Source organism: Sturnira hondurensis, unplaced genomic scaffold, assembly GCF_014824575.4.
Source record: "Sturnira hondurensis isolate 20B ecotype Veracruz unplaced genomic scaffold, ASM1482457v3 Scaffold0021143, whole genome shotgun sequence".
Classification (NCBI taxonomy): Eukaryota; Metazoa; Chordata; class Mammalia; order Chiroptera; family Phyllostomidae; genus Sturnira; species Sturnira hondurensis.
The window spans coordinates 28,382,384-28,401,881 of NW_028093774.1; the positions used below are offsets into that span (position 1 = coordinate 28,382,384).

Consider the following 19,498-nt stretch of genomic DNA (forward strand, 5'->3'; position numbering starts at 1 on the left):
GGAGCCAAACCTGACGGTGGACCCTCAGCAGGTAAGGTGACGCATTCCCTGTGCTGTCTGTGGTGTCCACCACGTCACAGGCTCCCTGAATGGCCCCCAAACACAGACTTACAACTAGCAGGAGTAACTGAATCCAAATAAAGCTAAAAACTCCAGGAGATGTTTTCTGACCATTTCCACAGTCCCCCCCGACTGACACTTGGCACTTACTTGAATGCATTCACGGCCACCACTACTGGAACTCCAAACATTCTGGCATTTTCAATTTGTTTCTTCAAGTTACTGAAGCCTTTTTCAACCAGCTCCAGATTCTGTAAAAACAATAGTGCCAGTGTTGGTCCCTCTGTGAGGTCGGAGGGAGCACAGCTGCAAACAGTTCCAGGTTCTTCTTAAAAGGAGACCTGTCTCCTCAAGCCAGAGCTGCTCACTACCAGGACGAGCTGAGATGAGAGGGAGCAGATCGACCGTGCCCTCCCACCAGTGAGTGCGCTGCGGAGCCTGCAACCCGGTGCCAGCCTCCCCATGTATGACATTGGAGTGGACTGTGCCTGAGTCCTGAACACATGAGAACTGGCATCTTTGCTGTCATCACACCAGATCGTCACAGCATACTTGCTGTTTAAAGGGAATCGGATGGCCTTAAATAAATTATAGGTATAACCCCTGTGTTTGAGACTTTAGGTACTCATATGATACAATGGTACAAGCTAACTCAGCCGTGCACAGACCCTTCCATCAGAAGAAGGAGGCTAGCTCAGTGCCTGGCATTCATTGCACAACTGCTATAGGTATTGTCAGAAACCATGAAGTAATCACTGCTGCCTCCGAGGTTTTAATGAATTTGACCACGAACCTTTACTGGGGACAACAGAAAACAAGGTAGATGCCCTCTGTAAGAACCAAGTAGTATGTACTTTAAAGAAAGAAATTAAGGAAACATACTTTTAAATGTTTAATGCAGCATTGCTTACAGCACTGAAAAACTGAAAACACCAGACATCCTTCCATAGAAGATTTATGATATACACACTCAGTGAATATATGTCCTGCAGATGTTATCAAAAGGGAAAGAATCTGTATTACATGGAACCTGTCAAAGATGTATTCAGTAGCAAAGCTAAGGAGAACTTAATTCCATTTTTGGACAAATACAGAAATACATGTATAAATGCATAAGGTTTTCTTAAATGTTGAGAAATAGGCACCATACTGTTAAAAAGACTCATACTATTAAGAATAAAATTTTATCAGGGCATATGCCTGGGTTGTAGTCCAGTTCCCTGCAGGCCAACTCCCAGCAGGGGACGCACAAAAAGCAACCATACACTGATGTTTCTCTCCCTCTCTCCTTCCCCTCTAAAGATAAATAAATAAATAAATAAATAAACAAAAATTAAAAAAAGAATAAAATTTTAAACAAAGGGTGTGTAACTAATATAAGCTTAAAAATGCATTAAATATTTTAAATCTTTCGCCTTTTACTAAAGATTTCCGTGGAGAGGAAAAATACATTAAATATTGAAAATATAAAAATATAGCTATATATCAAATTATATACACTGGATCATGAGCAAAACCAAGTAGTCATAGCTCTTGGTTTGTGAATTCCATGAAAAAGCAGAAAAAATTATGTTTGTTAAAGGTAGAAAACATCGGAGATCCTTATAAACACGATTTATGCTTTTTTTCCTTTGATAATTGAAAACTGAGATTAGGATTTAGCTGGTATTCTAAAAAGCACTGCTAATTCTTTACCTCTAGTCACATGAAACCCAATGAATAGGTAAGGCTGATTGAGAACAGTTTTAAATAAGTTAGGGTTTCTTAAATGAAGCTGCCAGCTGGGCCAGTTAGAGGCTGTCATTCTCAGCAGACACAGGCAGGCGGCGGGCGGCAGCAGGGCCAGAACTGCATTCCTCTCCTCCGCATGGATCAGACAAATGACCATAAAAGGCAGATCAGAACTCAGATGATGGGCAGCCTCAAGGCACCGACAATTCCTTTCTAGCTGCTTTTGAAATACTTCATTTGAGGCCTAAACAGTGACTCTGTATTGCTTGACAATGGAAAAGGTTCCAAAAAAAGGCAGAAAAATTGAATTAGTGATAGCAACTGACCTTACTATCTCATTTGAGGGCCTCTATCATAACCACCCCAAACTGGCTGTAGAGATGTTTCTTTGACGGTAAATAATATAAATATGAAAAGTTCAAGCTCAGAATTCTTTGAGCTCCTGCCTGATGCCAAAAACCAAATCAGCTTATAGAAACTTTCCCTAGAAAAATAATAAGAGCACTAACTATATCTTGGCCCTTTAATCTGGATTTAAACCTGTAGAGGAAAAGACATTTCAAAAAAAGGTCCCAATACACCAAAGATGCAGGTTCAATCCCCAGTCGGGGCATGCATAAGAATCAACCAATGAATGTGTAAATGGAACAAATCGGTGTCTCTTTGTCTCCCTTCTTCTCTCTCTAAATATCAACTTTAACAACATTTTTTAAAAGGTCCCCATATTTGCTTCTGACTTGAATGGCCTTTGGGAATCAACCAGCTAATACAGGGAAGACAAGGAAACTTCCATTAGTCTGGAGCAGGGTTTCTCAACCTCAGCACTACAAAAATTGGGCCAAATAATCGCTTGTAGTGGTGGTGGGGGGTTATCCTGTGCACTGTAGGATGTTCAGCAGCATCCTAGTCTTTCCCCACTAAATTCCAGTAGCATTCCCCATGAGTTATAATGGTAAAAAATGTCACTGTCAAATGTCCCCTGGGGGGTAAAATAGCTCCCAGTTGAGAAACCACTGCTGCAATGGCTTCTCAATGGTTTCTAGGGCAATGGTTTTACTGATACCCGACATGGGCAATCCTGTCTTGGGAGGCACTTCTTCCCTATTTCATTTAATTCCCGTGTTCAGCACCGTCAGGCCTTTCAAGCATCCCCTGTTCTCAAAGCAACCCTGCGTCACAGGGGTGCCCTCACTCGTCTCCAAATGAGCTGGGCTGAGATACGCTGACTCAGAGTGCGGTACTTTCTAGGTCAAGTTATGAGAAATGACTGAAGTTACCTCCTCTATGTAAGCCTTGGGAAGAGGTAGTCCGGCAGTTACCTGGAAGGAGAGGAAACAAAGTCAGAGGCATTTTCTATTTACAATTAGATACCAGCTTCAAATGGCATCTGCCATAGTTCAAAGGCTGGAAGTGGCATGCTTGGGGGATATACAGCAGTAAAGGTCATTTCCTGCCATAAGGATTTAGGGCGTTATGAATTACCCTACAGCACAGAATGAAAATGACTGCTTTGGGGAGAGTGGGGACCTCTGTGGTGAAAGGACAGATCTATGAAGATGGGGGCAGGGGCAATAACCGTGCTGAGTGATGTGCACAGCAGTGGGGGTGGAAGTAAAGGTGAGCGTAGGGAAAAAGCCATCTCTGTCAGCTCTGCAAAGGCCACCTTGACCTGTCTGCCAGTGGGGTCTGTGGCAAGCTCTGCAACAGGATCATGGTGGTCTGCGGAGCCTACCCAGGCCCTGGTGGAGCCGAACTGTGGTGCATGAGCACCACAAAGAGCAGGGAAACACCACCAGGATTCTCTTCCTCTATCACAGCGTATTTAAAGGTCAAAATACTTCAGCAGTGAAGTTACTTTTACAGAGGGACCTGGTGGCTTGGCCCTGCGGCACTCACAGGAATGAGCATGGGGGCAGAGGTGCTGATGCCAGAAACCCTATTGTGGGCAATGGACAGTGAGCAAGAAGGCTTCGGTTTTTCAGCTTGGTCTGCTCCCAGAGAGACTATGGTGTTCCAACTCCAAAAGGGGCCATGAGGTGACCGGAGCCACCCTGTTCTGGGCCTTGCATGTAGCTCCACAAGGTAATGAGCAGCAGGTCTGGCTCCTTGGCAGAGAGATGTTCGTGCATAATCTCCTCTTGGTGCTGCCCAGGTTCAGTGCCTGGCATTACTTTTTAGACCATGAGGTCAGGAGAAAAGGAGGTGCAAAGCTGTGAGAGTGAGGGGGTGCAAGACAGAAAAGTGCTGACTGTGACTGGGGAAAAAAAGGGAGTCCTCCGGCACTGTTATGCGGGGTGGGGGGTGTTGGTGGTGTGTCCAGGTTAAGAGTGCTTTTGGTACCTCAGGAGGATAGGAAGACTGGAGAGGTGTGCTGGGGGTGTGTTATGGCAGTGGTTCTCACAGCAAGGCCTGGGGACCCAATCCTTTCCTAGGGCCCACAAGATCAAGACTATTACCATAGTAATTCTAACATATTACAACCCTTTTCATTCTTACTCTCTCATTGAGTATACAATGGAGTTTTCCAAAGATTATGTGACATTGCCTATTACAAAGGACCAAATGCAGATGAGAACCCAGCAGTCTTCAATTAAGCCAGGTACTGAAGAGATCTGAAAAATGTACAATGCCTAAATTTTGTTTTGAAAAATATAGTAACTTTTCACTAACAAAGGTTTTATCTATGTTAATATGTAGTTCAGTTTTAATCCCTAACATAATAAATGTCAAAAGAGAGAACCCACCTAAATAAAAGTTCTTTCTGGCCCTCAGTAATTTTTAAGAGCATAAAGGAGGTCTGAGACCAGAATACTTGAGAACTACTATACCAATCACCATACTAAGAACAGTGATCTGTTCTGCAGGTGAGCGAGGTCTGATTTCCCAAGCTATAGGACCAGCTCCTACAGGGCAGGAATTGAGTACTTCTTCAGGTAATTTCTGAACACTGACTGGCACCACGTCTTCACATGTGGGCACTGAAGAAAAGGTGCTAAGATAAAAGTATAACAGAGAAATTCCAATAGGGTTTCAGGGAAACACAAAGTTCAGGTCAGAGCTGAAAACAACCAGCCTGAACTGTACCCACAGGCAGCGCTCCTGCTCCAGGATGTCAGTGGTCCCACCCAGCATGCACCTCTCCCCAAGGGACTGGCCTCTGTCTCAGCTCAGTGGTTTGGTTGGCTGGCTGCCAGTGTCACGGCTCAGAGGGAAAATGGGACTGAGATTTCACAAGAACAGTCTGAACATACGGAGTTTTTTGTGGGTATAGCAAGCACATGTCCTTGGAGGGATTTAGATATTATCGGATGCTTTCCTCAGCAAGGCAGGCCACGAAGCTAATTTCAGCCCTCTTGAAATGCCGAGAGTGGGGAGTGCCTATGCGTGAAAAGGCAGCTAGCACAAGGGCTTCCTGAACATCCCTGGCCAAAGGCACCGTATTAATCCTGAGGACAACAGCCACTTAATGAAGAAGCAGGCGCAAGTCATCCAGCTTCCCTTTAGCCTTTAGAACATTCCTGCTGATCAGACTCTTCCTCCTCCTGCCGCTCACCGTGGGGCCGCCTCCGTGCATTTTAAGAGCCCTGACAGTGGCAACGAGCACCACCACGTGAGGGCGGAGACCAGAATACCGGCATTTGATGTTGAAAAACTTTTCCATTCCGATGTCGGCTCCAAATCCTGCTTCAGTCACTGTAAGTGAGGAGACAAGCAATGGTAAAAATGCCACCCCCACTCCTTTGATGTTAAAAAACATACTATCTATTCAATGATGGTGCAAAAGCACTCACCTACAAATCCTTCGGGCCCAACAAGCTTGAGTGCAATCCGGTCCGCAATGATGGAGGAATTGCCATGCGCGATATTGGCAAACGGCCCAGCGTGAACAAACACTGGCGTGCCCTGTGGGAAACAAGGCAGTGTGAGCGAACCTGCCAGTCCGCTTCAGAATGGGATCATTGTCAGATGGCATCCAAAAGTAAAAACCAAAAAGCTATCCCAAAGGGTTAAATATGAAGCTGCCTCTTTTATGACAGTAATGTCCTAATTGCAACTGTGAGAAAGAATGAGAAGAGAGAGATGAGCAAATAGAAAAGGCTCGACTCCCCCCAAAAGAGTGTGAACACAGAAAACTGATCCAGAAAGGCAGGAGCCACTCGGCTCACCTCTAATGTCTGCATGAGGTTGGGCTTGACTGCATCTTTCATGAGCACGGTCAGTGCGCCACTCACCCCCTGTAAGACAAAGGCATGAAGTGTCGGTTCCTACCAGCAAAAAACCAGCCTTTTGAAACAAACATTCAACAACACCCTTAGATCTTCCTTTTTTAGCCATCTCTAACCAATTAGTACTTTCATCTGAAATAGACTATGCATTTATTCCTCTATTTATTTTTTTCTGGATATACTCTGAAGTTACCAGTTATTCTAAGTAGAAAGAACAGCTAGAATAAAACAACATTCACATGTAATTTTTGGAAAAACACGTAACTCTGGGAACATGCATGGATGAGGATAATCCATTTTGGACTAGTTTACTGTGCAGAACTGCTAGTTCGTTGAGTGCTAAATTCTGTGTAAATTTGGTGTCTGCACAGAAATGGCCACAAACCAAATTCAGTATGTTTCCCAAAGCAGAAACTAAAAATTTACCCAGGAATTCAATACCAAGTCTTAAATGCAGGTCCCTTTTCAAAGCCCTGCAACCACAACTGAACAAACTGGTAACACAGTACAATAAAACTACGGATCCCAATTATATTAGATTTTTAGGAAAGATTTTATTTATTTATTTTTAGTGAAAGGGGAAGGGAGGGAGAAAGGGAGAGAAACACTGATATGAGAAAGAAACATGGACTGGTTGCCTCGTGCATGCACCCTGACTAGGGACCCAACCCACAACCCAGGTATGTGTCCTTGACCAGGAATCGAACTGGCGACCCTTTGCTTTAAGGGCTGATGCCCAGCCAACTGAGCAACACTGGTCTAGGGCCAGTTACATTCAGTTTTAAAAAGTTTCTGCTTTGGTTGTGAAAATTTAAAATAATTTCCTTTTTTACACATATCAACTGTCCAAACAGGATATTGTTTTCCCCCTTTTCTGAATTCACCTGATATACTGCTCGCTGAATTACAGGTCAACCATTATAGGGTGTACCAACATAAACAGACCATTAAAAATTAATCTAGCCCTGCTGGTGTGGCTCAGTGGATTGAGCGCTGGCCTATGAACTGAAAGGTTGCTGGTTTGATTCCCAGTCAGGGCACATGCCTGGGTTGCGGGCCAGGTCCCCAGTCGGGGGCGTTGGGGGTGTGAGAGAGGCAAGCAAATGATGTTTCTCCCCCTCTCTTTCTCCTTCCCTTCCCTTCTCTCTGAACATAAAAATAAAATCTTTAAATTAATTAATTAATTAATTAATCTATAAGATCATCTTACTTCAAACCTCATGTTACCATGCAGACAGGTAGAGAACTAACCTAGTGGGACCACCAGATAACTAGATAATGAGTTATTCCCAATGTGGTTACCCGTGTGGATAGGTGGTGGCCAACAAACCTCATGACTAGAGGCCTCTGTGCAGGGAGGCTGGTCCTGGGGAGAGGCCGGGGTGTGACTTCAAGCTCAGGCACTGAGGGCCTCACTGAGACTCTTGGTGTCCTCTGCAAACTGAAGTCATAATACCCACTTTCAGGAATATTCACAGGTTGAAGATGTTGTTTAAACCATCAGAAACCAGTGGTCTATTAGTGGAGCACACTACCTATTACTCACTGTGAAGTACATTTTATAAGTTTCATAATTACCCTGTCAGCAATGAAATCATATTGCATTTATTAGTTAACTGTAGCATAATTTGTGTGACTAGGAACTGCCGAGACCCTAGGACAACAGACACAGGTGTGTCACAGGCCCACAGCACCGGGCACCCACCAGATCTTCGGTGCTGATGGGCTCCCCTTTCCTGCTGGACGCCACCACCATTTTGCTCAGCCTCTCTCTCATGTCTTCTAGGGAACTGGTCAGAGCCAGGACAGCCATGATTTCACTGGCCACGGAGATATCAAACTGGGCCTGTTGGAAGGAGAAAAACACACAGGGCAGGCTTCGTTAAACAAGAACAGTGTATTGCAAAAGTGAAATGGATAAAATAACAGTAGTATGCAATGAGCTTAGGGAAAATAATTTGTGATTAACTATTCCAACACCTTGAGTAGTCCAATTTAAAAAATAAGTATTCTAGTGGGCCAACAACCCCAGTGAAAGCAGCTTGTAATCCTGTAGTGAAGGTTCCCTAACATAGGGCAACAAATGGAAGCCCTTACACTGAAGAGTCACACTACAAAAAGGCCACAAGAAAGAAGCAATTTCAATTGTGTGCAAAGGTATTCACTCGGGGCTCTCCACCTCCAGGAAAAAGTGCCGAGGGAAAAACACACAGGTGACACATGGGATTTATTGCAAAAGCTGTCAGGAGTGCTCAATACCATACACCCACACACTTCCATTTTAAAAGGGAGAAGGCAGAACAACACCTGGCAGATCAGTCGGGTGGGAGCCAAAGGAGGAGGACAGAAGGAGCAAGGATTTGGTTCATCTGAGCTAATTTATTTAAAAAGGAACAAGTCGTTACCATCCGTGTGTGCCCTTTCTCTGTCGGAGCCTGTCCAATTGTGATCTTCCTCAGGAATCGATCGTTGGTATCCAACACTAGAGCAGAAAGGGAGCAGGCAGAACAATGTTCAGTAAAAGGGCCATAAAGTTAAAGGAACCAGCCCACTCTTAAGGCAACAAGTCTAACCGAATGTCCATCTATTAAACTTGATTTCAAAACTGATGGCAAACCTAGACTGTGAGTTCAAATTAAGAAATGATGTTCACATATCATGCATGTACAGGAATTATTTTGAAAGAAATTTGGACTGGCTTGGTTTTATTCTGTCTGGAGAATTCACACAGCTAGAAATCCAGAACCTCTCTGAAAGCACATTGGATCTCACAGGAAAACGGCATGCCCTTTGTCAAAGGCAGAGGTCGTTCTGCGGGATGGCTCGCTGACCTTACCCGTCCTGAGAAACGCAGGGCCTTTCGAAGTGTGCTGGGAGACAGACCTGCTGTTTCCTTCAGCACACTGAGAAGAAATCGTTTCCATCCCAGTGACAGAATATCTACCCAACTATCCCTTGGAAACGCAGCAAAGATCAACCAATCTTACTTCTACCTCCCAGGACTAATCACTGTTGACATGTTAGTGTATTTTCAATTTTGTTTTTTTGCATGAAGTGCCAAGAATAACAAAATACAAAATGAACAATACATTGGTAAGACTCTAAATGGGTCAAAGAGAAGAGGCATTCTTAACACACTTGATAACATGCCAAGTTATTTTCCATGAAGATGAAGAAATACCCAAAGCAGTGTCTTATTTAGCACTCAGACCCTCACACACTCCACTTGATAAATGAAGGACATACTGTGCTGCTGAAACCTACCCTTATTTTTCAAAAAATATACATCAAGTTCCTTGTACCTCATATCTCTGTATAAAACAGCCAGTCAATGGGTATGATCCATTTTCCCTCTAGTCTGCTTTTGCTTTCTTAAAAAAACATAAATTGGACATTAAAGTGAAAGAAAAGTGAATGAGATACTAAATTTTCAAAATAGATCTTTAGCTTATCCCTCATAAAACATCATACCATCTGCCTAACACCACTGAAGCAGAGGAAGAGAATTATCATTATGGTTTTATATATTAAGAGAGTCTTCTTAAAAATGCCATTAGCCAGCAAGAGTTACTGAGCCAATGAAAACCACAAATACAGTCAACAAACTGGCCACTAGCTGCATTCTGCATGACCCGATGAAAATTCCTTCTCAGCAGTGACGCAGGATAGATGGATGTGCCTGATACGAAACGAAACTCTGAGCTGGGCTGGTTGTGTGTAGAGGAAAGCAACACATGGCAGTGAAGCCCAGCAGCTCACACACTAAACTGCCAAGGGTTTAAACCTAGAAGACTACCTGCTTTATTACAGGAGAGTTTAATAAAATGAGGTAAAAATGAGTAGGCAGGCTGGAGAGCTACAAGAAAAATCAAGTCACTTATGCCAGACAAGAGTTCTGAGAATAAAGGGCAACACGAATCAGAAAGCGATTAAACAGAAAACTTGCAAAATGTTATTTTTGGCATATTCATGAGCTTCTATGAAACCACCCTCACTCCAATCAACAGAGAATAGCCAGCAAATGCCCAACCAACCCAACAAAAGGTTGTTTGATTACAGCTAATAAGGAGAGAGCTGATGGAAGTGGCGAGAAATATGACTAAGTCACCATTCTGGTCATGTCTTCCCCATGAAATTACCAATACACAGCTTCCGGACCCCACATTTTAACCACTCTCACAGAGGGCGTGGAGCGCAGGACAGCCAAGACAAATGGGACATGTATATGGCTCTGGTACCTCTTTGCCAGGTTATGGATTCCGGATCAATATCCAGTCTAGCAAATCTGTTTATCTCTTCATCTGTCAGTGTGGTAGGGTCAGTCTTTTCAATGCCTAGTCTCTGAAGAGGTAGTAAAATCAGAATATAAAACAAGACAATACAAACAAAAGCATAATAAATTTTAAAAATGTTTTGATTCCCTAGCTCTGGCAAGGGCTCCCTCCATAGACAATAGAAACCACGTTTAATTCAGAAGGGAAAATCTATGATCCTTTTTGTGAGGCCTTTACTTGTTTCTCACACATGTACGAAGGTATTATCACACGTTTGTCCCCATAGCTGTTTAGACCCATTTCCCTAAGCCTGGAAGTGCTGTACCTAATTCACCAAAGCAAACATATTGAAAGGAAGCACAAGGTACAAAGCCTTTTCCATCAGACAATTGAGAAGCCTGATTCAAATGAAATATTAGGAAGGGCAAAAATAAGTACGTATCAATACAAATCTCACTTGAACATGTTTTTTATGTAGCACTATATTTTTACAGCCCTCTTACTATTTCAAAGGGCACAAAAAGGGTTTGTCTCTTCCTCTTCATAGAACTTGGCGATTTTCTCTATTTACAGTGTGTACATTGGGTCACACCCTGAAATGGAAATTGCTTATCAAATGTAATCTCCTTCTAACTCCTGGTAGGTCTGAGTGGGTTCTGGCAAGCCCTCCTCCTTCCATAGTTCTGTCCCTGTGCTATGAGGACTTCGTTTTAAAACCTCAGACATGTTTTCAGGGCCGGAGCTCACTGGCTTGTCAAATAGCCTCACATTCCTAGCATAGGACATTGTTTATGGAAGTCACTAGGCTGAGAATCTGCTGTTGACAACCCACTCTTGCCTGAGCACCCGGGGGCAGACTGCAGTAACACTGCGCAACAGAGGATGCTTGGGGACCCAGGACCCAGGAGACTGCGAATACAGGTGCAACCCGGTGAGGGGTCCTGTGGGCTTACACAGATTCCTGGATTTCCAATCCTAGAGCTTTTCAAAGAACTATTTAATATTTAGTTCAGCAGGAAGTACCATCAATAAAGGCAAGATTAGAAGTTGCTGGCTCTTCCCTTGGGACTTTGCTGCCTCACCGAACACAGCTCTTTTATAAATAGGGTAATAGTTGCCTTGCCTGGTGCACAGGACTGGGGGAGGGGTGCAAAAACAAAATAAGCTAAGGGATATCACATTGTGTAAAAGTCACTTTTTCTCAAGTCTAGAAAAAATGCACATACATAAATAGTGACAGAATTGTAAAGCAGCTGGACCAAACTGTAAACAATACATTTGGGTGAAGGGGAGCTTCACGCATTATTCTTACAGCATCAAAATATCAAGCTGTAGAAACTAAAACTAAAGTGAGACGAGCAGTTGTTGATACATACACAAGGGATGTAACAGTTCACTCCTTTTTATTTTACGGACATGCCAGTTGTTTATCCATTCACCCACTGAGAAAGGACCTTTGGGTTGTTTCTCGATTTGGGGAATTGAAAGAGCCTCTAAAACCTTTCATGTTTTTGTATGAACACAAGTTCACATTTCTCTTGGACAAATGAACCTAGGAGTGGGATTTCTGGCTATATGATTGGAATAGTGTATGTTTAATGACTATATATTTTTAGTAGAAACTCAGACTAAACAGAAAAGTAACCATTCTTGCTTAAGGTGCTGGTGCTGGGGAAAGCAGAGATGCAAACTCCAAACCACTCGGCTGTGGTGCTGATACCCTGACTTCTGTCTGTGCTACGGAGGAAGTGGCATCTTCGCAGCTGAGGGCAGGTGGTCAGTGCTTTGTTTATTTCAAGACTAACCAGTGATAATTTACATATAAGTGAGAAATAACGTCTACCACCAGTCCTTCTTATGTATATCATGACCTTAAGGCTTTGGTTATGGATGTAACTTTATCCAAAATAGGCTACGCCATGGAGAACTCTACCTCTTATCAATTACTCAGTTGCATACCATATCAAAAATGAAGAGGGGCCCTGGCTGGTATAGCTCTGTGGATTAGCATGGGCCTGTGAACCAAATAACTGCGGTTCGATGACCAATCTGGGCACATGCCTGGGTTGCAGGCCAGTTCCCAGAAGGGGATGCACAAGAGGCATACATTGATATTTCTCTCCCTCTCTCTGTCCCTTCCCCTCTAAGGATAAATAAATAAAATCTAAAAAAAAATGAAGATGTGGGAAGCTTACCTGTAACCTTCGGATCTGGATATCAGAGAACTTTCTCACTCCATTTATTGCTGGTACCAAACGATTAAAGAGAGCCTTAAAGAAAAGGAACAGAAGGGCTTTTAAATGAAAGGAACCCCTCTGCCTTGCTCCTTGCACCAGCAGCACCCAAGGGAGCAACATTAATTCAGGTGCTCGAACCCTTTCAAAAGCGCCCATGGGGCCTTAGTGCCATACCTTGTCAGTCTGGGTCAGTTCATGGAATATCCGGGCATCAATGGCAGCGGCCACGAGGTTATTAGCTGCAGTGATGGCGTGGATGTCACCAGTGAGGTGCAGATTAAACTACAAAAGAGCAGAAGACAACACATCAGTCCTCTAACTTTCCCACATTCAATCTATTGCAACCAAGTCAATCCCTGTGTTAAAGCTGATGGACAGCTGACGCCCAGCTGACAGCACGGCTAATGGACAAACGGCCAATACAGGCAGGTCTTGAAAACACAAACTACTGTCTTCAGAATAAATTGTGGTTTTCCCTAAGTGACAGCCCAGTAACCACAAACACCATACCACAGGGATCTTCAGCAACACTGAGTCACTAAGGACACACTAATGTCCCTTAAACAGTAAGCAAGGGGTAGAGAGGAGCAACCCAGCTCTATGTCTGTACTTTGCTCACATTTCTACAGTTATTACTCTGAATTTACTCCATATTGTTTTTTCCCAATCTCATGCTTCATTTGATCGCTTGTTTAAAATTATTAATTTCCCCCTGAGAACTAGACTTTGAAGTCTTTTTCATCAAAAAACAAAAAAATTAAGCTTTCTTAAAACTTTGAAAATTAAGATTTTTCCCCTTAAGTGTTGCTTCTGTTGGAAAATGAGTCATTTGTCTATTTAGACCTCTACAAAAAGATTAATTTCTTGGAGCACAAACTATAACAAAGGGTCTGACTCAATCAAATCCCGGCACATTTACCTCTTCCATAGGAATGACCTGGGAGTAGCCACCACCAGCAGCGCCACCTAGAGGACAGGTCAAGGGTGAGGCTCATGTTAAGCATGTTTCTCCACAAAGAGGAAATCGAATCGATTTTTGTAACTGCTATGCATATTATTTATTTCCTTTTTACACCTATTTGGACAGATTTGATCAGTGTCTTCATTTTTTTTCTACCAGGCTAAAACACTGGATCTTGTGCTGAACAGTCCCTCGGCTGAAATCTGAGCTAACTGACAAACTACGATGAACATGCACACACTGACTATCTTTGGAGACAGGTTCCCCATGAGGCCTGACATCTGTGAAAAGACCCAGGCGATGGTTACATAAAGGCAAACCTGTTCGATTTTCCACTCTCATAAACATTGCTCTGGCATTTAAAAAAAGCAGTATTTAAAATGCACACACAAAAAGCAATATTTAAAACACACACACCAAACACAAACACAGGGACTATAATTCTTCCTAAATAGGAGACATAGGTTAGGAAAAAGATTAATCGCTACACTTTTGGTGGCGTATTTGGATTATTAACCAAAAGCCAGTAAAAAAAATCCAGGTTCTGGAGATACAGATTTTTAAATGTTTGATGAGGCAGGGACCACACAATGAAAAAATAGGGCAATTCGTGATGTGAAGAAAAGGAGAATATTGGGTTCAATAAGCAGAACAAGGAAACATGGTTCACTCTGATACTAAAAGGGATTTAAGCTCAAAAGCAGAACTAAGCATCTTTACGAAACAGATCAAAATGATAGGCCGAAGAGCAAAGGTGTACCTGAGTTAACTTTCACAACCATCATCAGAATAAGCAAAATATGAGATACCCTACCACTAGGCAATTGAGAAAGCGAATTCTGGGAAGCTATTACGATGAATAAAAAATAATTTTAGTTAAAAGAACACCTGCAGTACTGCAGCTATCAAACACTGAGGGCGAAGTTCCATTACTGACCTCGCATTTCCATGCACCAGGTGAAACCCTGCATTGATGATGCTGTTCCAGAGCTTGGAACAGACATGGGGCCCACTCTGGTACTTAAAGAACAGTGCCTTGGACCTAGCCGTCTCTAAAGTCCCAGGTGCTGCTATTGTAAAAGATACTATCTTATCTTAGAAAATAGAATTATATGCATCAACTGCTTAGCACAACACCTGGCATAAGGCACATACTCAACAAGGGGAGGCTTGTCCTATTCCCGTAGGTACAGTATCTGTAGGGTTTTCCTGTGTCTCTAGAAAGTCAGTACGGTGACTGGTAGCTATGATTACCTTTGTTGTTACCAAGACAGCTGGCTATTAGTCATATGAAAGTGCCTCTGCCTACAGAGTACCCATTGCAGGAATCCTGAGCAGCATCAAACAGTGACAGCAGGAGCTGGGGTGACTCGAGGAAAGCCTTTACCAAAAGCACCGTGACGGGGTGTGAGGAAGACATTCCTAGTGCCTAAATGAGCTGAAGACCCCATAAGCATTCATGGGTCAAGAAAGCCTGGGGAAGTCTGAAGGAGAGGCAGGCGTATTCTGGCCACCCAAGGTCCGATCCCACCGATACCTTTTATTCCAAAGGTGGGGCCCTGAGAAGGCTGGCGTACACACGCAAAGACGTTCTGATGGAGGTGGGCTCCAAGGGCTTGTACCAGCCCAATTGTGGTCGTGCTCTTCCCTTCTCCCAGGGGAGTGGGAGTTATTCTTCAAGATGAAAGCAAAAGAGGCAAAATTACATTCAGGGGAATTAAATTGATGTGAATCACTAAGTCAGACCTCACAGATCCTAGAGAATGCTTCTTCATTTGAATAATAAGAAAGACAAAAGACCTGAAAAGGATCTCTGGAGTCTTAATTGTAATTTCCTCCCAGTTTTAAATTAAAAAACCTTGCTGTGCTTTAGCACTTCCCACTGTAAGGAGCAAATATACTTTATCTTGTAGACTACAGAAAGACAATGCTATGATTTAAATGTCTCTATTCAGTCTCAAAAACTAGCTTTTATATGTAAGTCAGGCCAAGCAATAAAAATGAATGCTTGCCCTGACTGGTGACTCGGTTGAACGTCATCCAGCAAGTGCAAGGTCACTAGTTCAATTCCTCTTTAGGGCACATGCCTACCTTGCACGTTCTGTCCTGGTTAGGGCATGTGAGAGAGGCAGCTGACTGATGTTTCTCTCTCACATCATTTCTCTCCCTGTCTTTCTCCCTTCCTCCCCTCTCTCTAAAAACAGATAAATAAAATCTTTAAAAAAAAGAATGCTCAATAGAGCTGAAGGATTAATGAACTTGGGGTTTAAAAAAATAGCAATTCCACATGAAGACCAGGTTTTAGGACCCAACTCTTCCACTAACTTGAAAAATGTTCTCATCTCTGAAGATTATATTCTACTCTGACCTCACAGAGTGGCTGTAAGGATCAAAGCAGATAAAAATACCCATGAAAATGCTAAAGCCAAAGTAAAGGAACCTTCACATATACATGCTAAGTGTGAAAGCAAGCCCTTCTAATAATAATCAAGATTAATATTAAGATCTGATTGGCAAATGAACACAAAACACACCCAGTCACCACCACGTATTTCCCATCGGGTTGCGACTTCAGGCGTTTCAGCACCGACAGCAGAACTTTGGCCTTTGTTTCCCCGTACAGTTCCACCTCTTCAGAGAACAGACCGATTTCTCGAGCCAGGTTACCAATGGGCTTGGGCTTGTGAGATCGTGATATGTCAATGTCACTTAATAGAAATGTAGAGAAGTTGAATCAATCTTTATTCACAGAATGAATTAATCCAACCCTAGTAATGCACCACCCCAACCACTGACGGTACTTTCAGAAGGGGTGTATGTGTCGCCGCGGCTACAAACCAACAACCCACAAAGTTTGGAACCTATAAAATTTTATTTTTACCTAGGAACAGGTGTCTTGAGGTTAAGCTTGGTGTACTGAATGGGCCACTTTCCTGGCTTAAATTTCTCCAGGAAACACTTTGCACTCTCTACTGTGCTCTAAACAAAATGACAGAAATGGAATGTAGGTGATTATTTCAACCTCCACCTTAACTCTGAATCCCAGGTCACTCAAGTTCAATCACAAAATGAACAGCTTTGTGATCCACCTATGAATGTGCTTCAATTCTAAGCAAGTGTCTATAGGCACCTAAAATGCCCTGGGCTGCTTGCCTTTCCCCGTATCAGCTAGTGCGGGTTAAAAAGTGTCTGCACTTTTCCTTTCCTGGAGTTATATTCCAAAGTAAATGAGAATCGTGCCTTCCCCACTTTCCTCTGCTAATATGACGGATTCTATTTCTCTCTTCTTCCACTACCTTTTTTTTCCTTCAACGGATACATATCCTTACTTAGCTTCTGAAGAGGTTTTATGACATTTCTACTTGGGGAGAAAAGCAGTAACTTGAATTCCATCAGCTTCCTAGAACTAATAAGAAACTTTTATTCAAACGCACCTGCATGAGCATGGCCACGGTCATGGGCCCAACGCCACCAGGAACGGGAGTGATGAAGCCCGCCCTCTCCTTTGCCTCACTGTATGCCACATCGCCCACAATCTTCTTCCCATTCGGTTTGGTATTGTCTGGTCAGGGCAAGGGGGGAAAAATCAAAACAAAGTCTCAGAATTGTAATCCTGGTGTTTATTTCTAAATTAAGTGATTAACTACAACCTCTTGTTCCAAAAACTAAGTTTAGGATGTGTAGCCCCATCTGGCTCAAGTGCCTGCTTTACTTAGAAGCTATGGGATGACAGGTGTTAGCTGTTTCCTAGGGATAAATTTATCTCACCTGCAAAAATTCACAAGGTGTTTCAGTGTTTTTTCAGAACTAGAAAAATCCTTTCCTATGTCAGGTGGCAAACAAAATACCAACTCTCTTTTACTCTTTTAAAAAAAGATACTTTATTTATTTATTTTTAGAAAGAGGGGAAGGGAGGGAGAAAGAGTGGGAGAGAAACATCAATGTGTGGTTGCCTCTCACGTGTCCCCTACTGGGCCTGCACCCCAGGCTTGCGCTCTGACTGGGAATCGAACCGGCGAGGAACCGGCGACCCTTTGCTTCACAGGCTGGTGCTCAATCCACGGAGCCACACCAGCCAGGGCTCTCTTTTACTCTTAAAGCCAACTACCCAATTTATAATGAGCTCCTTTTAAAATGTTAATTTGCCGAAGCCTACAAAGGAATTTTTTGGGCACACAGAGCTTCAACTATGTCACAGCTGCCAGACACCGTTTCTACAGCAACTACCAGCATTTTGTAAGCTCCATGCATGAGATGGTGGAACAATTCAACATCCATTTCCAAAGAGGAGCAGCTACTTAAATGTATGTGAAAGGCAAAGAATATAATTACACTTCCCTAAAAAAGATACAAGAATAACCACAATTCCTACAAGCAAAGAAGAGCTATTCAAGGGAACAAAACCCAGTGATGCATCATTGCTCACTCACACAAAAATCATCTCCACTGGGCTTCAGAGCATTCCCGGCAGGGGCTGGGGGAGACAGGGCTGGGCCTGGCAGCTGTAAGGCTTCCGAGGCAGGATCTCATAGGACCTTAGGACACTTCTCCATCCTCTCTGATCACATCTCCACAACCAAGAGAGGATGCATCAGAGTACAGCAGGTCCCCAAACAACATCATCTCATTCAATGTCATTTTGTTATAACATGGATGAAAAAACAACAACAACCTGATTCCTTGCTGGGCCACTGTTTGGGGGCGGGTCTGCACATTCTCCCTAGGTCTGTGTCGATTTGCTCTGGTTTCCTCCCCCATCCCAAAGATGTGCAGATGAGGTGGACTGGTGTGTCTAAATCGTCCCCCTCTGAGTGTGGGTGTGCGTGATACGCCCTGCGATGGAAAGGGTCCTGGCTAGGACTGGTTCCCTGCTTGTACCCCAAGCTGCAGGACTAGGCTCCCGCCACCCATGCCCCTGAACTGGAAGAAGCGGGTTGGAAAATAACGATCCCGCTCGTTTTTATTCATCTTTCTTAAATGTACATATAGCTCACATTTATTTTGGTGTTTAATATTGAACGTGTTTCAGTCTTTATTTAGAAGTTTGGTGATTTTTTTGTAACCGTAAGTATGCCATAAAAATTTAATTCTTACTTATATCAATTAGCCTGGAGTAAAACTGGTTTCTTTATACGTTGTTTCACTTAAAAACCAGTTTCTAAGATCCTACAGCCAATATTAACTGAGGGCTGACTGTAGCCAAAAGGCCAGAATTAAGAGACCTAGGCTGTAGGATCGGCTCTTCCACTAACTACTAGTCCTCAGCCCCTGTGAGCGTCTTCTGATGCGGACTCTAAAGACGCAAAAATGGATCAATGCTACCTATTTCACACACTTGCTGAGAACCAAGTGAGAAAACGTGCATATTCTTGAAACTGAAAAAGCACTCTCCAAACTTAAGAGCTTCTCTTCCCACAGTAAACAAAATATTTTCTACACGTACTGTAAGGAGCTGACAAACAAAAACTCCTCACATAGTTTTCAGGTTCCCAGAAGATTATAAAGCAGCAGCTCAGGCAGAACATTTCCTCTCATAACCACTGAAGTCGTTTCAAAACACCAGGGAAATACCGTTAAGGGTTTGTCTTTCATTCAGGTTTTAATAGCCTAACGCTGAAGTTAGCTTCAAATATCCCAGGACCCTCATTCTCTGTTTTAACGCTGGTCACTTTCGCCACGTTTCTCAGTATGTGGGAGACACAGCAACTGACTGCACATAAATGCTGCACTGGATGGGTGCAACGTGCTGCGTCACCAGACACCGCCAGGGCTGCCTGGGGTGCTCTCTGACGGATGTGCGGTGTTTCGTGGAAAGTATGATGTGGTCAGTGGAAAAAGTGACCACATCCCAATCTAAGGAAGTGTACGGCTTTAGTAACCGACAAACATCCTGGTTAAACACCTCAGGCCTAGAATTCCTCTTTCATCGGGAATTATAGGTGCAAGATTCAATTGAAGATCCAGCTGAGACTTGACTCCTTCGCATTTAATTTGGGGACCCCTCATAAC

At 43.2% G+C, this 19,498-nt stretch overlaps 1 protein-coding gene across 2 annotated transcripts in view; it reads right to left on the reverse strand.

The window, feature by feature from the left end:
• Positions 1–19,498, reverse strand: part of MTHFD1 (methylenetetrahydrofolate dehydrogenase, cyclohydrolase and formyltetrahydrofolate synthetase 1) — a 58,265-nt gene that overhangs the window by 9,620 nt on the left and 29,147 nt on the right. For both annotated transcript variants that reach the window (XM_037031742.1, XM_037031743.1), the window contains 15 exons: positions 16,924–17,051; positions 16,371–16,468; positions 16,024–16,197; positions 15,027–15,163; positions 13,448–13,494; positions 12,703–12,810; positions 12,487–12,561; positions 10,256–10,358; positions 8,423–8,499; positions 7,723–7,863; positions 5,958–6,026; positions 5,583–5,694; positions 5,345–5,484; positions 3,069–3,110; positions 211–311 (listed from right to left, as the gene is read on the reverse strand). In XM_037031742.1, the coding sequence (XP_036887637.1) occupies positions 211–311; positions 3,069–3,110; positions 5,345–5,484; positions 5,583–5,694; positions 5,958–6,026; positions 7,723–7,863; positions 8,423–8,499; positions 10,256–10,358; positions 12,487–12,561; positions 12,703–12,810; positions 13,448–13,494; positions 15,027–15,163; positions 16,024–16,197; positions 16,371–16,468; positions 16,924–17,051 (1,552 nt within the window). The remainder of the gene's footprint in view (positions 1–210; positions 312–3,068; positions 3,111–5,344; positions 5,485–5,582; positions 5,695–5,957; positions 6,027–7,722; positions 7,864–8,422; positions 8,500–10,255; positions 10,359–12,486; positions 12,562–12,702; positions 12,811–13,447; positions 13,495–15,026; positions 15,164–16,023; positions 16,198–16,370; positions 16,469–16,923; positions 17,052–19,498) is intronic.